At 37.3% G+C, this 23,938-nt stretch overlaps 1 protein-coding gene across 13 annotated transcripts in view; it reads right to left on the reverse strand.

Moving 5' to 3' along the window:
* PLCB4 (phospholipase C beta 4) overlaps positions 1-23,938 on the reverse strand; it is a 201,971-nt gene that overhangs the window by 34,960 nt on the left and 143,073 nt on the right. For 12 of the 13 annotated variants that reach the window (XM_090134834.1, XM_090134833.1, XM_090134829.1 and 9 more), the window contains 10 exons: positions 23,594-23,694; positions 21,903-21,938; positions 19,178-19,319; positions 18,487-18,571; positions 18,147-18,271; positions 15,858-15,909; positions 13,413-13,515; positions 11,112-11,276; positions 8,088-8,292; positions 149-237 (listed from right to left, as the gene is read on the reverse strand). In XM_090134834.1, coding sequence (XP_089990960.1) covers positions 149-237; positions 8,088-8,292; positions 11,112-11,276; positions 13,413-13,515; positions 15,858-15,909; positions 18,147-18,271; positions 18,487-18,571; positions 19,178-19,319; positions 21,903-21,938; positions 23,594-23,694 — 1,103 coding nt within the window. The remainder of the gene's footprint in view (positions 1-148; positions 238-8,087; positions 8,293-11,111; positions 11,277-13,412; positions 13,516-15,857; positions 15,910-18,146; positions 18,272-18,486; positions 18,572-19,177; positions 19,320-21,902; positions 21,939-23,593; positions 23,695-23,938) is intronic. The other variant, XM_090134835.1, reaches the window with a different exon arrangement.

A 23,938-nucleotide genomic window follows, 5' to 3' on the forward strand; every position in this document is an offset into this window, starting at 1 on the left:
CAGTTCTCAGTAAAGTATTTGTAACATAGTTTAAAAACCTATTAAAATATCACACTTCTCACTTCCCAAAGTTTCTACTTCTAAATGATGCGTTTTGCATCATGATATGAATACAAATGAGCTGTGTTAGTCATTAAGTTCCACTTACAGTTTCAATACCCATAGCTCTCATTTGGTCGGCTCTTTTCTCTGTAATAGACAAAAATTTCTTTGGATCTGACAAAGCATCCACAATATCTGTAAGAAAAAGAAAAAAATCTCATCTTTTTATCATTTTCAGAAGCATGTAGTTTTACCTTTTACAAGACCCTCACTCTACTATTACTGAATAAGCTTTGACTTGCAAAAAGTGTTCAGGTTCATACAGTAAACTTGTCCGGACAGAAAGTGCTCATCAAAATAGCATCTGAGCATATTAGGAACATGAATCAGTTTAAAAAGTGTCAACGGTGTGGTATTAATCCAGGCAGTTTATTCAGGAAAACACGTTCTAACTCCATCAGAGCAAACATACTCTGCGTTACTCCTAGTTGGTGACACCACAATTTGAAACCAGAATGGAATCTGTTGAGTGACATAGCACTAACAACTTTGTCTCTTGGTTATTTGAAGTGGTGCTGACTGCGTATTCAGGCTACCAGGGGAATTATTATAAAAGAAAGGCTCCTTGAAACAGCAAGGATCTCCGTATTTCCTCCTATTAAGTAATCTTCTTCTACCCTCAGCTTCCCAGAGGACAGTGAGGAACTGAGGTTGGTTTCTCCAGCATTGTAAGCAGAGTGTGGGCTGTAGTGGGTGCTGGCACCATTTCTTCCAACCTTGGTCTCTGGCATCCCATACTCCAGCTCATACTCCTCCCATTCCCTGTGGGCACACAGAATCCTCCTGAATACTCAAACAGAGATGAGCCCCTGGATGCTGTACACCCAGGGTCACCCATAACTATACCATTACCAGGAACTCCTCACATGTTGTCATGAAAATGTATGAATTCTACTTGGAGTTCTTAATCCAAACTGCATATGTGGCACTACTAGACAAGTTTAAGTTGCAGAAGATTACTCTGCCTAAGGGAGTAAATCGAACACTTTCCCTAGGAGCAGCTCCTTTTCTTTTATACAGCAAAAAACAAACAATAATATTCTAACCACTCTTTATTTTACAATAAAATCCAACACTATCACGTGCTGTCTCTCATGCTAGGTGGATGAGTCTACAGAATATAGTACTGTGATCATTTTGGCTGTCAGCATACCAACTACCTGAACTGCAACCTTAGCTGTTTCCAATAAAATTAGAAACAACGGTTCTTGAAGAGCTGGCTGCTCTTCAAGGATGCCCTCCTGGCAGCACAAGAGGTCTCCATTCCCCTGATTAAGAAAGTGGGCAGGAGAGGTAGAAAACCGGCATGGCTCAGCAAGGACCTGCTAAGAGAACTGAGGGTGAAGAAAGGGGTGTACAAGCTCTGGAAACAAGGCTGTGTCACCTGGGAAGAATACAGGGATGCCGTCCGGACTTGCAGACGTGGGATCAGGAAAGCCAAGGCGCAGGCAGAACTGAACTTGGCCAGGGACGTGAAAAACAATAAGAAAACCTTCTACAGGTACATTGGCCAGAAGAGACAGGCCAAAACGGGCGTACCTACTTTGGTAAATTTAAAAGGAGAAATGGCTTCAACAGATGAAGAGAAAGCTGAGGTGCTGAATGAGTTCTTCACCTCGGTCTTCACTGGTGGCCAGGATTCTAGTCTTTTTCACGTCCCTAAGTCTTGCACCCCCATACCTCTATGTGGGGACAAAGGAGGTAAATCCCTCCCCACTGTAAGGGTTGAGCAAGTCCGAGAGTGCCTCCTTAGACTGAATGAGTATAAGTCTATGGGGCCAGATGGCGTGCATCCCAGGGTCCTGAAGGAGCTGGCTGAGGTGGTTGCTGAGCCGCTCTCCATCATATTTGAGAAGTCGTGGCTGTCAGGTGAGGTCCCGGACGATTGGAGGAAGGGTCACGTCACTCCCATTTACAAGAAGGGGAGCAGGGAGGACCCGGGTAACTACAGGCCGGTGAGTCTCACCTCCGTGCCTGGGAAGATTATGGAACAGATCCTCCGGGACAATATGCTTGATCACATAAAGAACGAGCACGTGATCCTAGATAGCCAGCATGGCTTCACCAGGGGAAGGTCATGCTTAACTAATCTTGTGGCCTTCTATGATGGAGTGACGGCATTGGTGGACGAAGGGAAGGCAACTGATGTCATTTACCTGGACCTGAGCAAGGCCTTTGACATGGTCCCCCATCACATCCTCATCTCCAAACTGGAGGGAAGTGGATTTGACGGGTGGACAACTAGATGGATAAGCAATTGGTTGAAAGGCCGCAGACAGAGGGTGGTGGTCAATGGCTCTATGTCCAGGTGGAGGCCGGTAACGAGCGGTGTCCCTCAAGGGTCTGTCTTGGGACCGGTGCTCTTTAACATCTTTATTAATGACATCGATGAGGGAATGGAGTGCACCCTCAGCAAGTTTGCTGATGACACCAAGCTGAGTGGTGCAGTCGATACGGTGGAGGGAATGGAGGCCATTCAGAGGGACCTTGACAGGCTGGAAAGCTGGGCTCGGGTGAACCTAATGAGGTTCAATAAGGCAAAGTGCAAGGTTTTGCACTTGGGCTGGAAGAACCCCAGGCACCTGTACAGGCTGGGGGGAGTTGTCCTTGAGAGCAGCTCGGCAGAGAAAGACCTAGGGGTCCTGATAGATGAGAAACTTAACATGACCCAGCAGTGCGCTCTGGCAGCCCGGAAAGCAAATGGGATCCTGGGCTCCATCAGGAGAGGGGTGGTCAGCAGGGATAGGGAGGTGATTGTCCCTCTCTACTCTGCTCTTGTGAGGCCCCATCTGGAGTACTGTGTTCAGGTGTGGAGCCCTCAGTACAAAAAAGACATGGAGATTTTGGAAAGGGTCCAGAGGAGGGCCACGAGGATGATCAGGGGGCTGGAGCACCTCCCCTATGAGGACAGGCTGAGGGAGTTGGGTTTGTTCAGCCTGGAGAAGAGAAGGTTGCGGGGCGACCTCATTGCAGCCTTTCAATATCTGAAGGGAACTTACTCCCAGGAGGGGAGTAAACTCTTCATAAGGGCTGATAATAGCAGGACACGGGGAAATGGTTTTAAGTTAAAAGAGGGAAGATTTAGGTTGGATGTTAGGGGGAAGTTTTTTACTAGGAGGGTGGTTAGGTCCTGGAACAGGCTGCCCAGGGATGTTGTGGATGCCCCGTCCTTGGAGGTGTTCAAGACCAGGTTGGACGAGGCTCTGGGCAACCTGATCTAGTAAAGGTGTATGTTTGGTGGCCCTGCTAGGCAGGGGGGTTGGAACTACATGATCCTTGAGGTCCCCTCCAACCCAGGTCATTCTGTGATTCTGTGATTCTGTGATTCTGTGGTACTGACGTGAAATCAGAATTAGGATCAGGAATGAGTGTGAATATGTTATGCCTTCCTCCTTCACCCCCACCCCCTACTACTCCACTGGAGCATAAAAGAAATCTGTATAATTAAAAATTGCACTGAGTAAGCTTAACTGCATAAATTACAGAATGTGTTTTCTATATACAGCGATGGATGTGTAAGCACCATTCTGAAGGAGGACAAAGACATGGGAACATTTACTTTCATGCTGAATAATCTCTTTCCATGACTAATCTCAAACCCAAAAATTTCACAAATGGCAATGGAAGCCCTCCACAGTAAGAAACAATTTTATAAATTAAACTGATCCACTATTTACAACATTAACACATTTTCAGAGACCATAGCAACAATCTGTTGTAATGATGTCTCTGAAACTTTAACTTCAGTATTATGGACAAAAGAATCACTGGACTCAGTTAATAAACCCTGCTTGTTAGAGCAGTAACTTAGGAAAGGAAGTTTAAATGCTGCAGTCTGACTCATCGTTCACTAATAAATATTGTCATTTTGCTAAGTCAAGCTTTTGTCGTGAGAATCCAGGAGACCATGCACGGTGATTCACTTGCAAGGAATCCTTTTCTTTACCGAATGTGGCAAACCCCTATTTTTAGCTCCTTATAAGTAGATTAGTTTTGTATCCTTATGTCCTAGATGGACTAGAATACTAGACAATTATTTCTTCAATAGCAGTTCTGACACTTACAGTTTTCATTATTTGAGTTTTGTCTATGTCCCACATCATACTTTTGGCCTTTTTCCAAATCAGCTTACAATGACTGGGACAGAGAAGCTGGCCCATTGACTATGTTTGCAAAAAAATACCCAACCCATTAAAAGCTTTCAAAGGAAGCTTCCTATCTTTCTTGATCAAACTGGAGGACTATGCAATCTCCTTTCCAATCTAAATTATTCTGTGGTCTTTTCTGAAAACACTGGATGCATTTCTCATGGAAAATAGCACAGACTGGGCTTCCATTCCCCCCAGAGTTGCACTAAATAGATAGCATTGCCTTGATAGGTACCAAATATACAGCCAACAGTAACTATCGTAACCCAAACATATCTTCTGAACCTGTACTTTACATACACAAAATACAGGTAGAATTTATTTTCAGACATTTATTTTCAGAACTGACTGAATCATAGAATGGCTTGAGTTGGAAGGGGCCTTAAAGATCAACAAGTTCCAACCCCCAGCTGTAGGCAGGGCTGCCACACACCAGATGAGGCTGCCCAGGGTCCCATCCAACCTGGCCTTGGATGCATCCAAGGATGGGACTTCTCTGGGCAGCCTGTGCCAGTACTTCATCACCTTCTGAATAAATAATTTCTTCCTAACATCTAACCTAAATCTCCTCTCTTTTAGTTTAAAACTGTTCCTTCTTGTTCTATCACTATCTGTCTGTGCAAGAAGTCAGTATCCCTCCTACTTATGATATCCATTCAAGGCCGCAATAAGGTCTTGCTAGAGTCCTCTCCAGGCTAAATAAGCCCAGCTCCCTCAGCCTTTCTTCACAGGAGAGGTGCTCCAGTCCCCTTCCTAACTTAGTAACTATGCCTTTTTGTCCTTGGCACGTACTTTTCTACGAACACTCAGGGCAACCTGTGAACATGATGCGTCAGTTGAAAATGGAACCTGATTACCATGAGCTTCAAGGTAAAAATGACTAACATCTTTGGGAGAGTGAGACCTTTGTAAATTGTATTACTAACCACAGGAGTACATCACGAAAGGCTCAGCATTTCTACAAGTGGGATGTGACTCATCACTGTTTTTCACATTGTCACTTGTCCTTTGCTTACGTTTGTCATTTTCTCTGGTGAGGTAACGTGGGGGTAGGGAATAACATTTTGTAAAAGAATTCCAATTATATACAGAAATAATAATTAAATAAGAGTGCATTACAGAAGACTCTAACAACTACCTTAAGTAACTATGCTTACTGACGTACAGATTTCTATTACAGATGCTTCTCTTTGGGGAATGCTACTTCATTTGCATTAATTTGCACCAGCATTTTATTTTATTGGGAACAGAGTATCTGATGCAGAAAAACCACAAAAAAATCAGTAAATCCTACAAAAAATAAATAAATAGTTACACATCTTTTAAGGCCTATAATGGATTAATAACTCCAGTTATTATTCAGTGCAAGTTTTTAAATCTTTAAATTAAAAGAAATCTTTAAATTAAAAGAAAAAAATTAAAAAAAAAAAAAAAAGAAAGAAAGAAAGCATGCAGCTACTGAATCAACTTTATACCTTCCCACAAGTTTGCTAAAACAATCATAAAGATCCTAATGATAGCTCAGATAAAACAAAGAAAGGTGCACTGCAGATGACGGGTACTTAAAAACATGTCAGGAGAATATTAACGATTCCACCTGAGTGTCAGAAGTTATTTCCCAGTTGTTCATCAGCTTGGTCTGTATCGATGAAAAAAATACACAAGACACATCAAAACTATCTGGGGTAGAAGAAGACAATAACTGAACTCACTTTATTCATATTAATATGGAGTCTGTTTTCCCCAACAAGACAGCCAGTTTTCTCATTCTAGCAGCATTTTACTTCAGCATATAGTTACTAAGGGGTATTAATGTTTTCCTATATTCTCTCCTTTACCAGATAAGCCATCAAAAGCAATGGTGACCCAACAGTATATCAGCCAGTATTGAACAGTATACAATTTGCAAATTCTTAACTGGTGTTCAAATTCTCCTTGAAATACAAGTTTTTCACTTTTGAATTTGTATAATGCATTAAAAAAAATAAAAAATGACAATACAATTTTTCTCCCTATACAACCAGCATGCTCCAACACTTAGACAAATTAAAATCCACTAAGTTTAAATCCTACTCACAGAATAAGTGTGGTATCATTCAGAAAAAAGCCAATTCCAAATCAGAAATATGCCTCTAGTTTAGAAAATATTTTAACAGAACCATTAACTGTCAAAAACTCAAGTTCTGAAAAGAATTAAAAACTTTGCTTATATGAGTCCCTCAGATTCACAGTTCAGTTACAGCCTTGAGAATTTCAAGCTTAAGCCAAAGCTTACATTTGTCTTCAGACTAAATCCCTGAAGTTAATTACTGTTCTTCAAACATACTGCATAAAGGCATGGTAGTGCTCCAAGTCATGTAGCAGAGCTTATCACAGTCAGGACTTCATATGTGACCTACACAAATAGTTCTGTAAAGGCCTAAACTTTTTCCACAGAGTTACTGATACTTTTAAAAGTCTTGAAGATACATTATCTAATGTGTTAAGCAAGTATTATCTTCCTCTAGTTTGTACTATGGAAATGCCACTCAGAGTAGCTGCAGAAATTCTTAGGGTAGACATCAGGTTTGAAATTACTTTTGCAAAGAGCAAAATTCCTTTTTTATCAACATCTCCCCAATCACATATAAGGTAAGCTTCATCTTGTCACTGAGTCAGAGCATTAACATTTAGCATAATTTCCATAATTTTTATTTTGCAGCTTTAAATGATTAATGTATTGTCTAATATACAAGTGAATTTCATCTGCTGTGAAGAACGTATTTCCCAGAAGTTCATTCTCAGGGTGAACTCACACATTGCACAGACTAAATTGGTGTAGTGACTATTCTCAGCTGTTTGTTCACATCCAGATGTGACAATGACCCTGCCAAACTGATCATGGGAATGACTCAGGTTAAAAACAACTTCCCTAAAAATAATTACAAGACACTAAAATATGTAAAATTAGGAGAGACAAATGCAGAAAAGTTTTGGATGCTAAATTCTTTCACCACCATTTTTTTGTTGTTGTTGTTGTTTGTTTTTTGGTTTTGTTTTTTTTTTTTTAATATACACCAATATTCTCAGGACTATAAAAGTGCCTTTGCTTGAAAAAATGTGCATCTAGAATCATAGAATCATAGAATTACTCAGGTTGGAAGGGACCTCAAGGATCATCAAGTCCAACTGCAGCCTAGCCATAGTACCCTAACTCTAACAACCCTCTGCTAAATCATATCTCTGAGCACCACATCCAAACAGCTCTTAAACACATCCAGGGACGGTGACTCAGCCTATTCCAACGTTTAACCACCCTTTCTGTAAAGAAGTGTGTCCAACCTAAAGTTACCTTGGTGCAACTTGAGGCCATTTCCCCTCATCTTGTCACCTGTCACCAGTGAGGAGAGACCTACCCCGCTCTCACTGCAAGCACCTTTCGGGTACTGGAAACAATTGTTTATATACAATTGTATAATTGTAACTGGACAAACAATATAGCTAAAATACACATTACCATGGCAAACATATGTTAGGGAAAAAAAAAAAAAAAAAAAAAAAAGACATCTTCGTGAACAAAAAGAAAACCAGAGATAACCCTAGTATTAGCATATTCTCCATATTATTTTGGAATTTAACAGGATACATTTAATAACCATTTACCTGAGGTACTTGCTTGGAAACTTTGTTTCTTAACTGAACAAATGAGGTTGCCACAGTGTTAAAGATACTAAATCTTTGCAGTCCTCCAGCACTGTGTCTCTACTCCCAGCTGGCATACTGAAAGTGAATTCTAGAATACAGTAAACTCTAAAGCACTCAAAATTTATGGCATGCTAAAGTACAGGCTTATCTCACCTCCAAAACCATCAGGCACATATGTTTTAAGCACAATGTTGCAGAAAACCGTCGGGAGAGAAAGTGGTTTGTTGCCCTCATTCCGAAGTGAAATGTGTCTGTAACCTGCTTGTAGACCATCCAGAGGCAGGATCCTCTGACCGATCAACTTATTATTGTCATCATATACTGCTATTCTCAGGACAGCAAGATCAGGGAGAATAACCTGGAAAGCCATAAAATGAAGACTTTTAATGACTAGTACATTATCACCCTCCTCACCCCTCATGTTGAAGCAATTTGCTCATTCACTTTGTATGCCAGAAACAGACTATCATCACTGAAAGATAATGCCAGTCCCTGCAAACAGCATACTTTCAAATTACCCTTTCCTAAAAAATATTTTTTTTCACTCTAAATAATGGGTAATTCCAAAATGTACAATAATACATCTTACAGTTATCTTACCTAAATATTTTGTGCAGTTATTTTACATTACTGGAGGCCAGTGACATGAATAAGCAAGCAGGTAAATAATACAGGGGAAATGGCAGATAGTGTGGCAATTAAAGAGTAGGTAACACTGAATCAGAAGGAATTATGAGAGAAAGATGGGATTTGGGATGTATCCAAAAGGGCAATGAAGAATGGAGTTAATGCAAGCATAAGTTGATATGAATGCATGTTGAGCTATGTGTTGTGTAGAGGGGAGAAGCAGACAGAAAAGGGCAGACAGGTTGAAAGACCTGCTGAAATGGTGTGTTGCCAGCAGAAGTGAATACTCACAATGTGAAATATGCATGGTGTGCAGAGATGCTGTCAGGTATTTGCATCTGTCAGCCCCTACCTGTCTGATCAAAAGAGCAAAAAAACCCCTGCCATCCCTACAGCACAGACACTGCCCCTCTGTGCAGAGCAGTGAGGAGAAGACAGATTAACCAAGACATGCAGTCTCTATGCCAGTCTGCCTTGATTTCATGGTAGGAAAGGTCTTCCCAGTTCTTCTCTACCTGATTCTACTCATCGATGCTTATCAGACAAAAGACCTGGGTAAACTATACCTACTATCTCAGACCTTCCCCTTGTCACTTTCTTTTTAGATCATAGAGGGCACAAAATAAAGTATACTTTTTGTCTCTGAATTCAGCTGAGCTACTCACAGAAGTCTTGCTTTACTTGCTCAGGATGAGTAATAACTAGACACTCCCAGCATGTTACCACCAGCACACCTGACCACACCTCCCCCTTACACAACACAGTTGACAACACTATACTTGGCTCAGAATGATTGAAGCTTTATTTTAATTAAAATAAAAACAACAAAACATGACAGAAGTGCAATCAAACGTGTTACCTAAAAGCAGCAATGTATGATTAAACATCAGCTTAAGGAGAACATTGTAACCCAAATAAAGCAGGTAAGTTCTCTCCTCAACAGGCCACAGATTAGTAAATCTTTTAATACTTTACTGGCTCAGATAGAAATTGACTAGGGATTACAAGTGGGGACTAAGAAGGTCATATTTCTCGTTGTGTTAGTTTGTTCAAGGGTATCCAGGAGGGCAGACCCACCCTCATGACATTTTAGCACCGTGCATCTCACAACTTCATTTCCTCCAACTAGAAGAGTTGTTCCTGTTGTGCTTATGTGACTCACCATGTCTGGTTATCAATGCATGTCCTGATTACTATGCTAAGCCCGATATGACAGTGATGTGATATGAAGAAAATTGAATCTTTTGGCTGACTTACAGTATGACTTATTCAAGAGAATGTGCTATATATTACGGAGTAATATTAGACTAGCATCACCCATTATACTCACACCATGATATACAAGTACCCCTCTTTTACAGTGAAACTGAGTGCACTCTGTACTTCATAGGCCTTTTGATTTAGGGAAATTAGAAAGCAGCAGATGCTGGCCATATGGCCAAGAAGCCAAGGGGAGCATGATTGCCTGTCATGTACCTAAGTATTTTCTCTGAGCCTCCTCATACACACAGAAAAGCACTAGGATTCATGTTCATTTCAGAATGTATTTGAGTTTACAATAATCTCTTGCATTAACTACATTTCTATTAAAATCTAGTTACTCTGTTTAAAAAGCAGATGATGCATGTCTTATGCCCTAGTATAAAGCAGTATCACCACATGGCAAAGTCTGTCACTTTGGAATAAAAGAACAACAGCTTTACATGACAACAGAACAGGTGTAAGCAAAACAGACATTCTCAATGACAGCACTGCTAACACATATTCCAGATGAAATTTGGGCTGACAGTATATACGTTTGAGTCTGTGTGTGTCATATAGACTTAAAGATAAAAACTGAACATGGGCAATGACAACTGATGTCTCTTTTCAAATCCCCCATACCAAGAAAAAAGGGTTGTTTTTCTTTTGATATTAAATAAAAGAAAAAAAGGAAAGAAAAAAAAAAGAAAAAAAAATAAAAAGGTACATAATGCACATGGAGGAGGGAGCTGGCAACACATTTGAGGAACACAGCACCCTTCCAACTTTTCCATGTAATAACATTGACCTTAGCTTTGGATGCAGCATCTCACCTGCCCTCTGGGCTGAAGGAACAGTGCAAGATAGCAACCACTGCCAGGGCAGGGAAGAAGAAATCTCCAAGGAATGATGGTGTCCACCAGCGGGGGCTCATTCTGAGCAGACTGCATACCTTGAACACAGGCATGGCCATGGATGAGGTTGTTACCTCCGAGTGGGAGGAGGAAGCAAAGGGGAAGGAAGAGCCAAACAGAAACAAAAAATCATGTGACAGCTACAGAGGTTATCCATTAGAAAAACAAAACAATGCAAAATTAAAAAAAAAATAAATAAAAATCTCTTGAAAGCTTATTTCAGCTTTAAATTGTTTACAGTAGTAAACAGGAACCCTACAAACCCTTTTTTATGGGAGCAGTACTTATTCATGTCAGCAGTCAGACTGAAGCAGGGAAGGGCAGATCAAGTGAGCAAGGATGCTTATATGCAAAAGAGCTGCCAATCACAAACAGTGCTGTCCAAATATCCTACCTTTCGAAATACAAATGATTCTTCATTGTAAACAGGGTTCAGACCGTTATTCATCACCATGCGCGTTCTAAATTCTTTACGTATTGTGTCCGTGGGTAAGCCATACATATCCACTTCTACATACGTACCAATCTTTTTATCTGATAAAAACTGACCAGATATTACCTGCAACGTAATAACAGAAGGGTAAGAAATGCAGTACAGAGAATATCAACCAAGCAATGTACTCAGCACATTGTAAATACTGGAAATACTGATCACTTTTAATTTAGTAAAGGCACTCTGAAAAATGCTTATTATAGAACAGATATATTTATTTAATCATATGAAAATGGTATAATTACTGAAAAATGGAATTAACTTGGAAAGCCATTGTGTTAAGATCTTAAAATATATCCTGAGCTTTCATTTTAGTTGTACTAAACAAACTTAAAATACACTGTAAATGAGAAATGTGACAAACAGAAATGACTGTGCTCACTGTTAAAAGTTATAAGTCAGTAAGCTCAACTAGGTCCTGTTTCACAGGTGCATTCACTGTATTTATAAAATATGATGAATGAAACAACCATGTCAGACGCTACTGTTCTGCAACTGCTCTCAAAATATGCTTTAAAATTTTCTGTTTGGAATCTATTTTATGTCTTGACAACAGAGAAGTGAAAGGATGTTTGTGCTCTGCTTTCACATTGGTGCATGTTTTAAACCAATCACATTTAAAAGAAAACAAACAAACAGTGCAGATGACTCCTCTGTATTGCTATGTACATGAAGATTTGCTGTGATTTCATTTCAAGTCAAGATTAATCAAGCAGGTGATTACTCCAGGGCACATTTTTATTCCATCAAGATAATCTATTACTTAAAAATACAGCTGATGTTTTCATTACTAAGCTCAAGGAAAGAAAAACACAATTTCACATATCTAAGCTCATTTGAGACATTCTTTTCAAGATCTAATATTCCAGGGAACAACTCTGGATAACAAATCTGAAAAGTTATGTGGCTGAGGGGTACCATCACTGGCTTTTCTTTTTTTTTTTAATAACAGCATGCATCTTCAAGAGGAGCCCCACTCTTTGTCACGGATTCTAACTATTACTGTAGTAAAAATAAAATTCAGAATCAAGACTGTGCAGTTGAAGACATATTCCTCTCACAAACCTGATCTATCAGTCTATCTGTCCCTGTCTCTCTCAGCATGGTTAACTCCTTAAGTCCACAATATCTATGCTTACTCCATGAACTCCATATTTTCTCTGTAATAAGGTTGTACATCCTCCACTGTAAGGACCATATCCTCTTGTATGCCAAATGTGCATAGCATTCTCCAGTAAAAAGTAACTCAGAGTAAGTACAAAGCAGTAATCATTGTGAACAAAACTGTTTCTATTTTTTAGTTGGCAATTCTTGAATGAATTGTTGATGTTATTATATCATTCTTAGAGGTTAAGGGAATAAGCATGGCATTTTAGACTAGATTTAGTCATCCAAGAAGAACAAGTAACAAGACAAGTTATCTAAGTACTGTGGTGATTCCTAGCACTATTTTCTCACCTCCAGATCCCACTTCCTCCTTGGAGAGATTCTACTGCCTGTAACTTTTTTTTTTTTTTTTTTATTCCCCTGTTTTTATTCTTCTGGAGGTACAAATGAACGTAATTATCTAAAGTGCAAACTGAACCCTTGCTCCAAGAGACTTTCAGATCTCCACACTATACACAGAAAGAGACAAGGGAAAGCCAATCTTTTGTTAAGCTGCACATAGTATATGTGAACAAAGAGTGCCAAGTGTCAGGTCACAAAACAGGAATTACCAAAACATAATACCTAACCATATTTTAAAACTACAACAGAAGTTCCATGGATGTTGCTACTCATAGATGATTCTAAAGTAATGATCTCCATCACATGAACCATTTTTGTTTCCTTATTTTGAAAATATCTGTCCATATATGCCCATACTTATTGCTCTGTGGTGACAGTGAAGTCCATACAGTTTCATAGTATCCACATAAATGAACTCCACTCACTTATTCATTTGCGAGCGCTGATGTAAAACAAAAGGAGCGTAGGCGGGTTTAACATTTGCTGATAATGTGTAATAACAAATAAATTATATCATGTTCAAATCAGACCAAGTAAATGCAGAAACAAAGAAAAAAATCTGAAAAAATCCAAACAATACAAACACTTTCTGCACCTATCTTATTTCTATTCACATTTAAATGTGATTTGAGTGTGATAAGATGAAAGAAGGTTTTTCTTTTTTTTTTTTTTTTTTTTTTGCAGCTGTTTTACCTGTACAGAACATGTTGCAGCAATTACACCATCTACAGGAGTTTCAGAGAAAGGGTCAAATGTTCTATCCGGTCGCCGCATGAAATCTGGTTTAAGTAGATATCTTATTTCATAAAAAACAAGAAAATTATTCTTTTGTGGAAACTGAACTTGAATTAACTACAGATAAAGTGGAAGTTCTAACTCTAAACAATGAACTCTCCTACAGCATTGTAAAATACAGATTGCTGTTCTATCTTCAAGTGTGAGGAAGTAAAAGTGGAAATATTATGGTAATCTAGTACACATATAAATGTTAATCTTAATTTTGAATCAAGAGATTAAATTAACTGGATTTCACAAGCAAAATAAATGTAATATAATAAAAGACATTTCAAAATAATTTAGTAATATGTTTTAAAAATACAGTAAGTTATATAATAAAAAATAGATGCTCTCATTTACTTTAATTCTTTAACACTTTCAAAAAATACAGACAGCTTATTCAATTTTGTTTTTAAATGAAGCAGTTACATAGAGTCAAGACTCACACAATAAATTTCAGCTTGAAACTAATTTTTTCATCTCAGTTATAAAACCTCAGGGAAAACAGCTGATGTTAGTACTGACAGATTGTTAATTATAGTAGCATGAAAGGTACTACCATAATAACACTTACAATACATCCCTGAGGACTATATACTGGATCAACACATCAATGAAGCTGATATGTGCACTGATGAATCAAAATCCAAGGATTCAGCCATCAGAATAAAACAGCAGCTGATCCACAGAATTGCTGTGCTACATATAACAGGGATTTTCTTCCACTGGTGGAAGAAAACATGTAGCTGGAGTCAATCCTGCTAACTCTGCAGCCCTGAGAGGCAGCAGAAGATCATTTTTTTATCCGCACTCCAGTCTCCCTAGGAAATTATCTGTATGTAACATATAAAGACCTACAAAAAATTCAGGAATAATTTTAAAATGCTGTGAAAACTCAAAAAAAAAAAAAAAAAAAAAAAAAAAAAGACTTTCAATGTATTTTCTCCCATTTTTTTTATAACTTGGTTTATATTTATGAAAGTAATATTCCTCACTAATCTCACATTAAAAATATGTGAGATTTCACAATATTTTACTAAGTTCAAGTAGACTATGGGGAGAAGAAAAGTATCAGAAACATTCTGAGGCTCAGCTTCAGGCCTGCTGAAATAAAAAATGTTCATGCTAGAGGAACTTTCTCATTTCACTAGTAGGAAAACTGTTAACCAGAGAAAAAAAAGCAGTATTGTTTGAAAGAAATGTCATTTTTTTAATTTTCAATACCCTGAGCGTTTTCTCTGTAATGAAATAGCACCAAATTTACAATGCATATTAAATTACTACCTCTCTATTACTATAACCACTATATTACTGTAGTATCAGATGACTGACATAAGAAACAAGAAATTTAGTTCATAATGATGCCTGCCAGAGAAACTGCCAGAAGTATGCACCACTCTACTAGGCTTATGTGTCAAATAAGAAAGGAATCATACTCTTACACAAAAAAAGCTTTTCCTTTCTTCTGTTTTTCTGACTGAAATGACCAGAGATTGCACCTCTGTCAAATTCAACAATCTCTATCAGAAGAGTTTACATTTGAAAAGGGCACAGATAACCAAAGTACTGTATCATCCATTCTGCAGGAGAGGAATTTTGCCAAGTTTCATCTATTCAGATTTTCCTTCTGAATAAGACTTCCATGAGCAAAAGAGTTCTTTCTTTTACAGGATGTTTGCAGACTTCAGTGTGTTTCTAGGCTGCATCTTCCTATAATTCCTCAATCCTCCTCCCTCCTCTTGCTATCAATTATAAGCCTATCCTATTAAGGAATAAACTCAACATCTGACAAAAATCTATCAACATTGAAAAACATTTGAAAAACATATTTCACACAAAAATAAAGAGCAAGAACTTCAGAGATGAAACACTTCACTATTTTCTGTGAAATCTGCTTTCAACATAAAGTACATAGACTAAAAAAAAATAGTACACAGAAAAAACACCTTTCCTATGTATTAAAACCACCTGCCCGAGTAAATTTGGCTATTTTGTGAAATGTGCAATGTGAATCTCCATACTGAGTTGAATATTCAAAAAATAAAATAAAATAAAAAAAATTGAGATCAGAAGCTGAAGATAGTCTTAAGTAACTCTGAATGGTATTAATGATCATCTTCATAACTGACACACAAAGCCTCTTATATCTCGTCTTTAAAAGCTGGGCATAATTAAAAAGCATATTTATTAGAATACCTCCTTGCAGGGGATCATTTTTCCTGCATTCTGTTAATTTCTACTCTTCACTTAGCATTCCATTTTTTTTTTTTGTAACACATAATTAAGAATGACAAAATTATATTAAAGCCACTGTAAAGCGTTCTGATGCACAGTGACAACAGTTTAAATCACATCACTCACCCACATGATCCATTATATTCAAATTTTCCTTGATTCAATTGCATTGCTAAATCTGTCAAGAGAGAAAAAAAATTACTATTTCCTCCTGAATAACACAGGTCAAGAACAATCCTTTTTAGAGAAGAAAATAAGACTGTCTGTCCAGAATAATAAATTTAAATGAAAATTAAACTTAATGCATATAAAATACGCACAGACCTAAAAAAATAAAGAAGCAATATAAAAATTTTAGATTTCTTCACATTAGTAACAGTTTTATCAACTAAACTGAAAACTAAGCTGTCCTTAGAAAACAGCCTCTCCTGAATTCAAACACACCCAGTTGACAGCAAAGCTTAAGTCTGGGATTAAGAACCTGGGATGGGATTTCAGTCATCTAACTTTTGATATTTACAGAACAAATTTCTCCAGTCTTGCTAGTGACCTGGAACCACTTTAAATAACAGTGTGATACAAGCACTTTTAACAGTGGAATTAATTCCAAGGCAGACATCCAAAAAAGACCCAAACCATCCTAGAATTGGGTACTTCTCTACAGCAACCACAGACAGCTACCTCTGATGAAGATGTCTGTATCTTGAAGTCTTAAAAAAGGTGAAATGAATACTGGTTTCCTAAAGATTTAATTTAATAAAATACCACCAAAAGAAACCACAGAGATCACAGCACCATTGCTTAGCTTCAACTTTTAAAGTGTCTGAGTTTTATTCAATGCTTTTTTATGGCACTTGTCTATAAAACAGAAGAGTAAACATATAAAAAACGCCTTCCACCCAAACTCTATTAAAAAATATATTCTTTTCTTACAGGTTTCACATTATCTGGAATATACTATCCATGTTTATGGATAACATAGTTCTTCACTTTCTCACAAATGCTAACTTTGAAAGGGAACAGAATTTCTACATATCCTCTGTTACATAAAATACAAAATTCTCATATGCTCACATTAAACATTATTTGCTTTGCTGTGCAGCCTTAGCTTCTAATTCTTCAACTGTTCTTCAGCCTGACAGCACAGTTGTATCACATAAGATTAATAGAGGAAAGTTGTTTGTTTCCAACTAGACAATTAACACTCTTATTTTGCAATACATAGGAGCTGAGAACAATGTGCTGTGGGCAGAGGCATACTGGGAGAAGAGTGAAGCTTGAGTATCTACTCCAGCCTCCAAAACATGTCCAGAGGAGTGGTTTACAGTGTTTTCCAGTACAGCTTTCTCTTGCCTCCTCAGCTATAAATCATTCATGGCAGGTGTGCAAAGTTTTGCAGGACAGAGCTTGGGATCATTAGGAATGCCTGTAGTACCAAAGTCACAATTCAGGGGACAGAAATGTAAAAAATACAAAACAATAGTAGTATCACATCTAGAGAAGAAAATGGAAAAACTGCTCTGTTCCATATATGTCTGAAGACATTCCTAGATTATTTAAAAAAAGAAACCAAGCAAACAAAACAAAGTTATTCTCACACCCTCACTGAAGAGGAACAGTAGATATCCTATTCATGCTGTGAAGAAGTATTTACTTTCCTTGGCATGTTCTCTAAGACAGATCTCAGACCCCATTCTCTGATACTACGTGGTCTACGAATCCATTTGGCACACTGTATGGGAGCTGCTGAATCATGGCCTGAACCTCTGATTGACCACCTGAGGCAAGCAATGACTCAGCCATGGGAGCACAGGTGAAAGTAATTCTACTACTGGTACTGGAAGGGGTGAAACCTGGCTCCACCTCTCCTAGATCCATTTAAGTGCTGACTGCCACTGAGGAAGGATCTCTTCCTCGAGATCATTCCCTGTGGAGAAGCATTTTCCATTTATTATCTTCCTGTTGTAATAATCTTATTTGCCTAACTTTCCTGGATATTTCTTAATTATAACATCTGTATATTCATTGATTATACACACACAGTCACTGCTTCTTACTGTCTAAATTTTTACGCTCCCTCACCATTATTTTGGAGACATGCATCAAACAGTGCAAAAACAGCATCTTATGAAAACATCAATTCCCCTGCAATTTATATTTTTTATTTAAAAAATATAATAATTTGAAAAGTTACAGTACTGTATTATTTTTCCATGAAAAGTGGTTTTAATTTTCCTTCAATGCGTGGCTTTTTGTTACTTCTTATCTTACGCTTCCATAATTTCTCCACACCACATTATTTAGCCATATGTCTATTTCCTCAAAAAATGCCAGAAGCAAATCCGCAGCATCTGTTTGAGAGTTACTGCTCAAACCATTCTTTAGGATTGAGGTTCAGTGGTTGTTGCTGCCTACCTGGGGTCTGATAGTTCAGTGAGACCATCTGGCAGCCAGCGTTCCAGAAAATTTGAGGCATGTAATTACTGGAATCCACTCGGCCTCCCTTTGGGTATATCCGACTCATTTGTCGTTTATTATAACTGTAACACTTATCAAGGAAAATGAAACAACAACATAGAAATGCATGCCCACATCCTACTATCCTCAGTATTTCTTACATCGTTTTACTGTTCCTTGTCCTATGAGCTAATTTCTTGTTCCACTGTGAACATGGAACACTGTAAATCTAGAAAAACTCATTTGTTGCTTATTTGTAGCATTAGTAGACAAACAGTGGGAAAGGCTGAAAGGATACTTCACAAACTCAATGGCATGAGTCTTCAAATACCCTAGTCCAACTGATTCATTGAAAGAGGACATGTTATGATGAATATTACGTTCTGGAAAGAAAAGAAGTTTTAAAACACTTTAGTAATAGCGCATCAAAATTCAAAACCATGCACTATACCTAAATAGCGTGATGTAGGCAGTTCTGTTCCATTTCCTCATTATCTGTCACTCATAGAATCAAATTACACCAAAGAGAAATTAAGTAATAGTTCTGATTTGTCATTTTATTTCAGTTTCTTGGAAATCGACAAAACTTCACTTTTGTTTAGGAGAAAATTGTTATTCAGAACCTTAGTGATGTTAGATAAAACAAAATAACATGCTAAATGGTCTACTATGCAACATGAAAGCATTGTCTAATTACTGACCACTGTGATAATCATGTTCACCTTACTTTACAGAAAGATGAACTAAAAACAGCTTAATTGGAAGAGCCTCTAAAATACAATCAACCTCAACAGCTTCATATTATCCCAGTAAGTTAGTGACTCCAAGTGGGTGACAAATGGAATAGCATGCTAACTTCATATTCAGAACACAATAAAATGAAAAACACATAGATGACAGTCAACAAAGTATAAAAACCTTACACCATTTCTAAATTCAGGAATTGTAGATACCCAAATACTTTTATTTCATTCAACCTTTCATGTTACCTTCTGCTACGTCGAAACCTTGAAACTTCACAGGCTGAGCATAATTGACCATTGTTGATAAATATGGATGTATATTGGTTGTGGCACCTACATATTTATAAGATGCCATCCATGCTTGTTCATCTTCAACAGTTACTAAACCCTGAAAACATTAATAACAATCACTATTTCATGCAAATTCTGTTTTGATTTTCAAATGTGATAAGGAATTTACATAATTTACAGAAAGTTTTTTTTAAATCCAAATTTAAATATTAAAAAAGGAAATTTCATGATAGAAGTAAAGAATTATTTGCACCGATCACTCTCATTGTCATAGGACTGATGATGGACCTAAGCAGTGAGTAAATACTACGTGATATTAGTAGGATGACTTTGAGGATATTACAATGGACTGAAAAATGCTGGGAGATAATGATCTTTGTAAAATAAATCCCTGAGAACTGCAATTTCATACATATTTTTTGATAGCAACTATGATGGTGGTGTACACTCTATGCTGAGTAGAACCTTCTAAACATCAAAACATAAACTGATTAAATTGCTTATCTTTACTAACAAAAGCAGATTATAATATAGGAATTACAACCTTCAAGGGACAGACAAATGCTATGAGACCAACAAGACACAGTATAAAGCTTGTATTGCTGTCCACTTGTAATGACAAACATGAGAACACACCACATAAAGACACTTCACATTTTAATAGAACTACAAAAGTTTTCTACAACTATCTCATGTGATAGAAAATCACAAAAGTGAAGCACTTCTCATGTGGATTTAGTGGTCAATTTCTGCAGATCTGTCTACTGTTGATCCACATTCAAACTTTTCCTTTCCCTAAATCAGTCTGAAATCTTTTCACAGAGAAGAAGGAAAAAAACCACAAATCTCCGTCAATTAAGCAACTTCTGAAAGGCTTACATTCACAGCATCTTTCCCACAAACTTATTTGCTTGCTCTCCTACCAGTGAATCAATTACCAAGAAATGTAGCATTCTGCAGGCTGAACTTAAACAAGAAAGTATTAAGCACTTTATCTTCAGAATGCAATCTGTGTTTGCCAGGAAATCCTCCCTTATTATTGTATCATCAAATGGTGATTAACAGGAAGCAATAGAAAGTGCTTTCTTGAGATTGTTAAGTATATGCAACAGTATTAAAGTGTGAACAAAGATGCAGTTCTAGTACCTACATTATTGCAACTCATGCAGCCAGGAAATAGGAGACTAGAGGAAAAGTGAATCTACTTTCCAGTGTTATGGATGTGTAACTGAACCTTTTATATAGTGCTGAGTTGTTATGATTGCATGGTATAGCCAGACTACAAGAACAAGTACAGAGATGTGGTTTTATTCACACTGTAGACTGAATTAAACTTACAATGGCCCATGAAATCAAAATGATACCATATCTCAAAGCTACTCACAAGGACTCAATTAAACTGCATTACAGGAATCCAAATACTGAGGATTCACAGACATTTCCCTAAATACGCCTAATTATACAAATCTTCATTAGTAGAATAGACTTTTTGTTACGAGGTCAACACTTAGTAATAAAGTTTAAATCAAACTAAGGCCAAATTTCTTCAAAGGAACTAATTGCTTTCACTGTTGTCATTTTTGGAAGGCCAATATTTAGGAAGAATTGACCACCCACCTTGTAATAAAACACTCCTTCAATTCGTTCCTGCCAATTACTGCTAACCATATTTTACTATCTTGATCCAAAAAAATCTAAGTAGTGAATGTCAGTTGCAAAGAAGTCAAAAGAGATCATGTAAGCCTTATTGTCAGACAATAGTGTCCTACAGTCTACAGCTGTATGATTAAATTAACGGCACACTAACTGCATGACAATGTTCGAAGACAATCTACTAGTCATTAATTGCATCTTAGTACCTATAAACTCACAATTTTTTAGAGTAAATGGACTATGCTCCTTTTTTTCCTTTTTATTTTCCTTTTTTTTTCCTAGTTAAAGATTCTGAACTTAAAAACTATGGATTAGGGGGGTAGAGGGGGATCTTTCTTAAAGCCTGCAGAGACAAAAGAAAGCATACAATCTTTTTAGGAAATTAAGAAAAAAAAAAAAAAGGGAAGAGTCTGGGTTAGTTTTACCTCCCCATCCATCAAGAAAAGAATCAGAAGCTACTTAGAAAATAAAACAGAGTGAAATAAAGTGTGGTTAGGAACAGGAGCAATATTAACGAGAGAAGAGGACAGAGAAGAGTGGAAGGAGGTGGGAGAGTCTTACAGAAGGGATTCTTGGGAGAAGATAAATGCAGAAGCCCCAAAGGAAAGCAAAGGGAGAAAAGGCAAGTGGAAAACGAAGTGTAGTCAGGGTAAGGAAAGAGGTTAAAAAAATAAAGAAGAAAGAAAAAAAAAAAGCAGGGATGATGCATCTCAACATCATTCAAAGAACTGCTGTTTCCCAGCGTGTGACGTTTCTGACCAAGATCAGACACTTCTAGGCAGGCACAAGTCACACACTCCTGTCTGTCCCTACCTTTTCTGATAGTCCTAATACAGCAAAAGAGGAGGAAAGGAAGCAGAGTCACTTTCAGAAATGTTCTGTAGAAGTAGTTAAACTGTGTATAAAATTGCTAAACCAGTAAGAATGCAAGGTATGTAGAGGTAAGTATGCAAGAATGTAAGTTAAGTAAAAGGTGGTTTTTATATATTAAGAAATAAAACAAACTACATAACATCCTATGTGTCACCTTTTTATTGTTTTCTTGTTCAGAATCTTCAACAGCCTAAGGGGAAAAAAATATATATGCATTACCCAAAGAAAATGCAATAGGAAATACTCACAATAAGGTTAAAAAAAAACCCACAAAAACTCAAAAAGTTAATTAGTTTAGCAAAAAGTAAACCCTAAGTCACAGTAAAGTGGAAAATCTGTCCCATATACTGGCAAAAATTCAAAGTTTATTTCAAATCTGGGTAAACAATCCATAACATTCAGCAGCTAGCTAGCAGTGGAAATAAAAGAGAGGATGCCATACAGTTAAGCCCAAACTAGTCCTTATCATTAGATCTTGGGGCAGGAAGTTTCAAAGATGGGAAGAATGAGACACTCAGTGAACACAAAGAAATCATTTGTATATGCAGGCTGGTCAGACTCCGAAAACTTGAAACTGCCATAAACTGTGCTTTAAATGTGCACAAATGGAAAAGGCCTATCTCAAGATGTTAGTTGCAATGGGACAAGTGAGCCTCTCTGTTGTCTATCTTCAATTATGAATTATCACTACCGAGAATCTTAGACAGACAAATGTGGACTTGGCACTGAGTGTACATTCCTATAGAGTAAGGAACGTGTCACTATTAAGCAAAGAAGAGGAGAAATTACCAAAGGGTATACGCTAAGAATGAGTGAATAATTTGGAATTTAAAAAATTGCTCAGGTACTACAGCAAATAAGCTAAAGCACTGATCAGTGAGAGGAGCCATAAAAATCCTGAAGAAGCAAAGATGCACACTTGAAGAAAAATCCAGAAAGCAGATCTGATGTCTCAGTGATACTGCTAAAGAGGGATGCACTGCTACGGGCAATCAGTACTATGAAAGATTTTCCATACCTCTACTTCTATCTGGAGTAAGATCCAAAGGTAAGACAGGCAGGCAAAAAAAAAAAAAAAAAAAAAAAAAAAAAGCTTAAATACTTGTGTGGCAGAGGAATATGATCTAATAAGGTACATTAATACTTAATTTTTGCTTTGTTTTCCTGTAACAAGGAGAATACCTTCAGTGCCAAAGCAGTTTTGAATTCCAGTGTTCAGTATCAAATTAGTGCCAAGTAACATTCTGTTACTAAACACTAAACTGCACTAAGCCAGGTATCATTAGAATAAAAAATACTTTTACCCTGTAAGCCATCTGGCTTGCTGGTATAGCCACACCACCATACCACCCCATCGGACAGTGGTCTTCCTATTTTGCCTTTATTGCTGCAGATGGAAGGAGAAGCTACCCTAAGAGTTAACAATGAAGAATAACGCAGGGAATCCCTGAAAATGGAGAACAATTTGTAATCTTGCAAGAAAGTATTACTAAGTAAGAAGCTGATATTCGCTTCATATTAGGTTTCTGAAACCAAGATACAAAGTAAAATATCAGAAGCAGAAGGAAGAAACTGCTTGTTGCCCTCAATTAGTATTTTTGGTCAAATTCTTCATTTCATGTACACAGTTTTCCTACATACTGATTCTGTTTCCTTAATGAGTATTCTACCTAAACACACAGTATTTTGATTTACAAATTTTTTTCTTCTCATGAACTTAAACATTCAGAATCTGGTGAAGATCTTGTGTTGGACTTCTCTGACAACATGTATTGTGATGTTTCCACAAAACAGAATGTGTCCACGGAAAGCTTCCAAAGAAATATAAGTAAGAAGTAATCCCACCTTTTTGACACTGATGGCAACAGCTTCTTTTTGACTGTAATCATCTACAGTAAGGTCACTCCCAAATTTATATTCTGGATGAGCTTCTTCTTCCTGGTCAGCTGCACAAAAAAGAAAGAAGAATCAGTGCAAGAAACACAAAAGCAAATGGTGAAACACGAAACAAACAACAGTTGAATATACAAGTTTGGTTATGGCAAATTTCCATACAAAAAATCCAAGGTATTTGATTTCTAAAAATGTGGTAGTAATAAATTACAGCTGACCTGAGATTCTTATGTCTTTGACACAATTAGTAAGGGAGATTTTATTTAGTGTATTTTTGAAGGACTCAATTGATCAATA

The sequence above is a fragment of the Phasianus colchicus genome, chromosome 2 (genome assembly GCF_987193195.1).
Source record: "Phasianus colchicus chromosome 2, bPhaCol1.hap1.1, whole genome shotgun sequence".
NCBI classification, from domain to species: Eukaryota; Metazoa; Chordata; class Aves; order Galliformes; family Phasianidae; genus Phasianus; species Phasianus colchicus.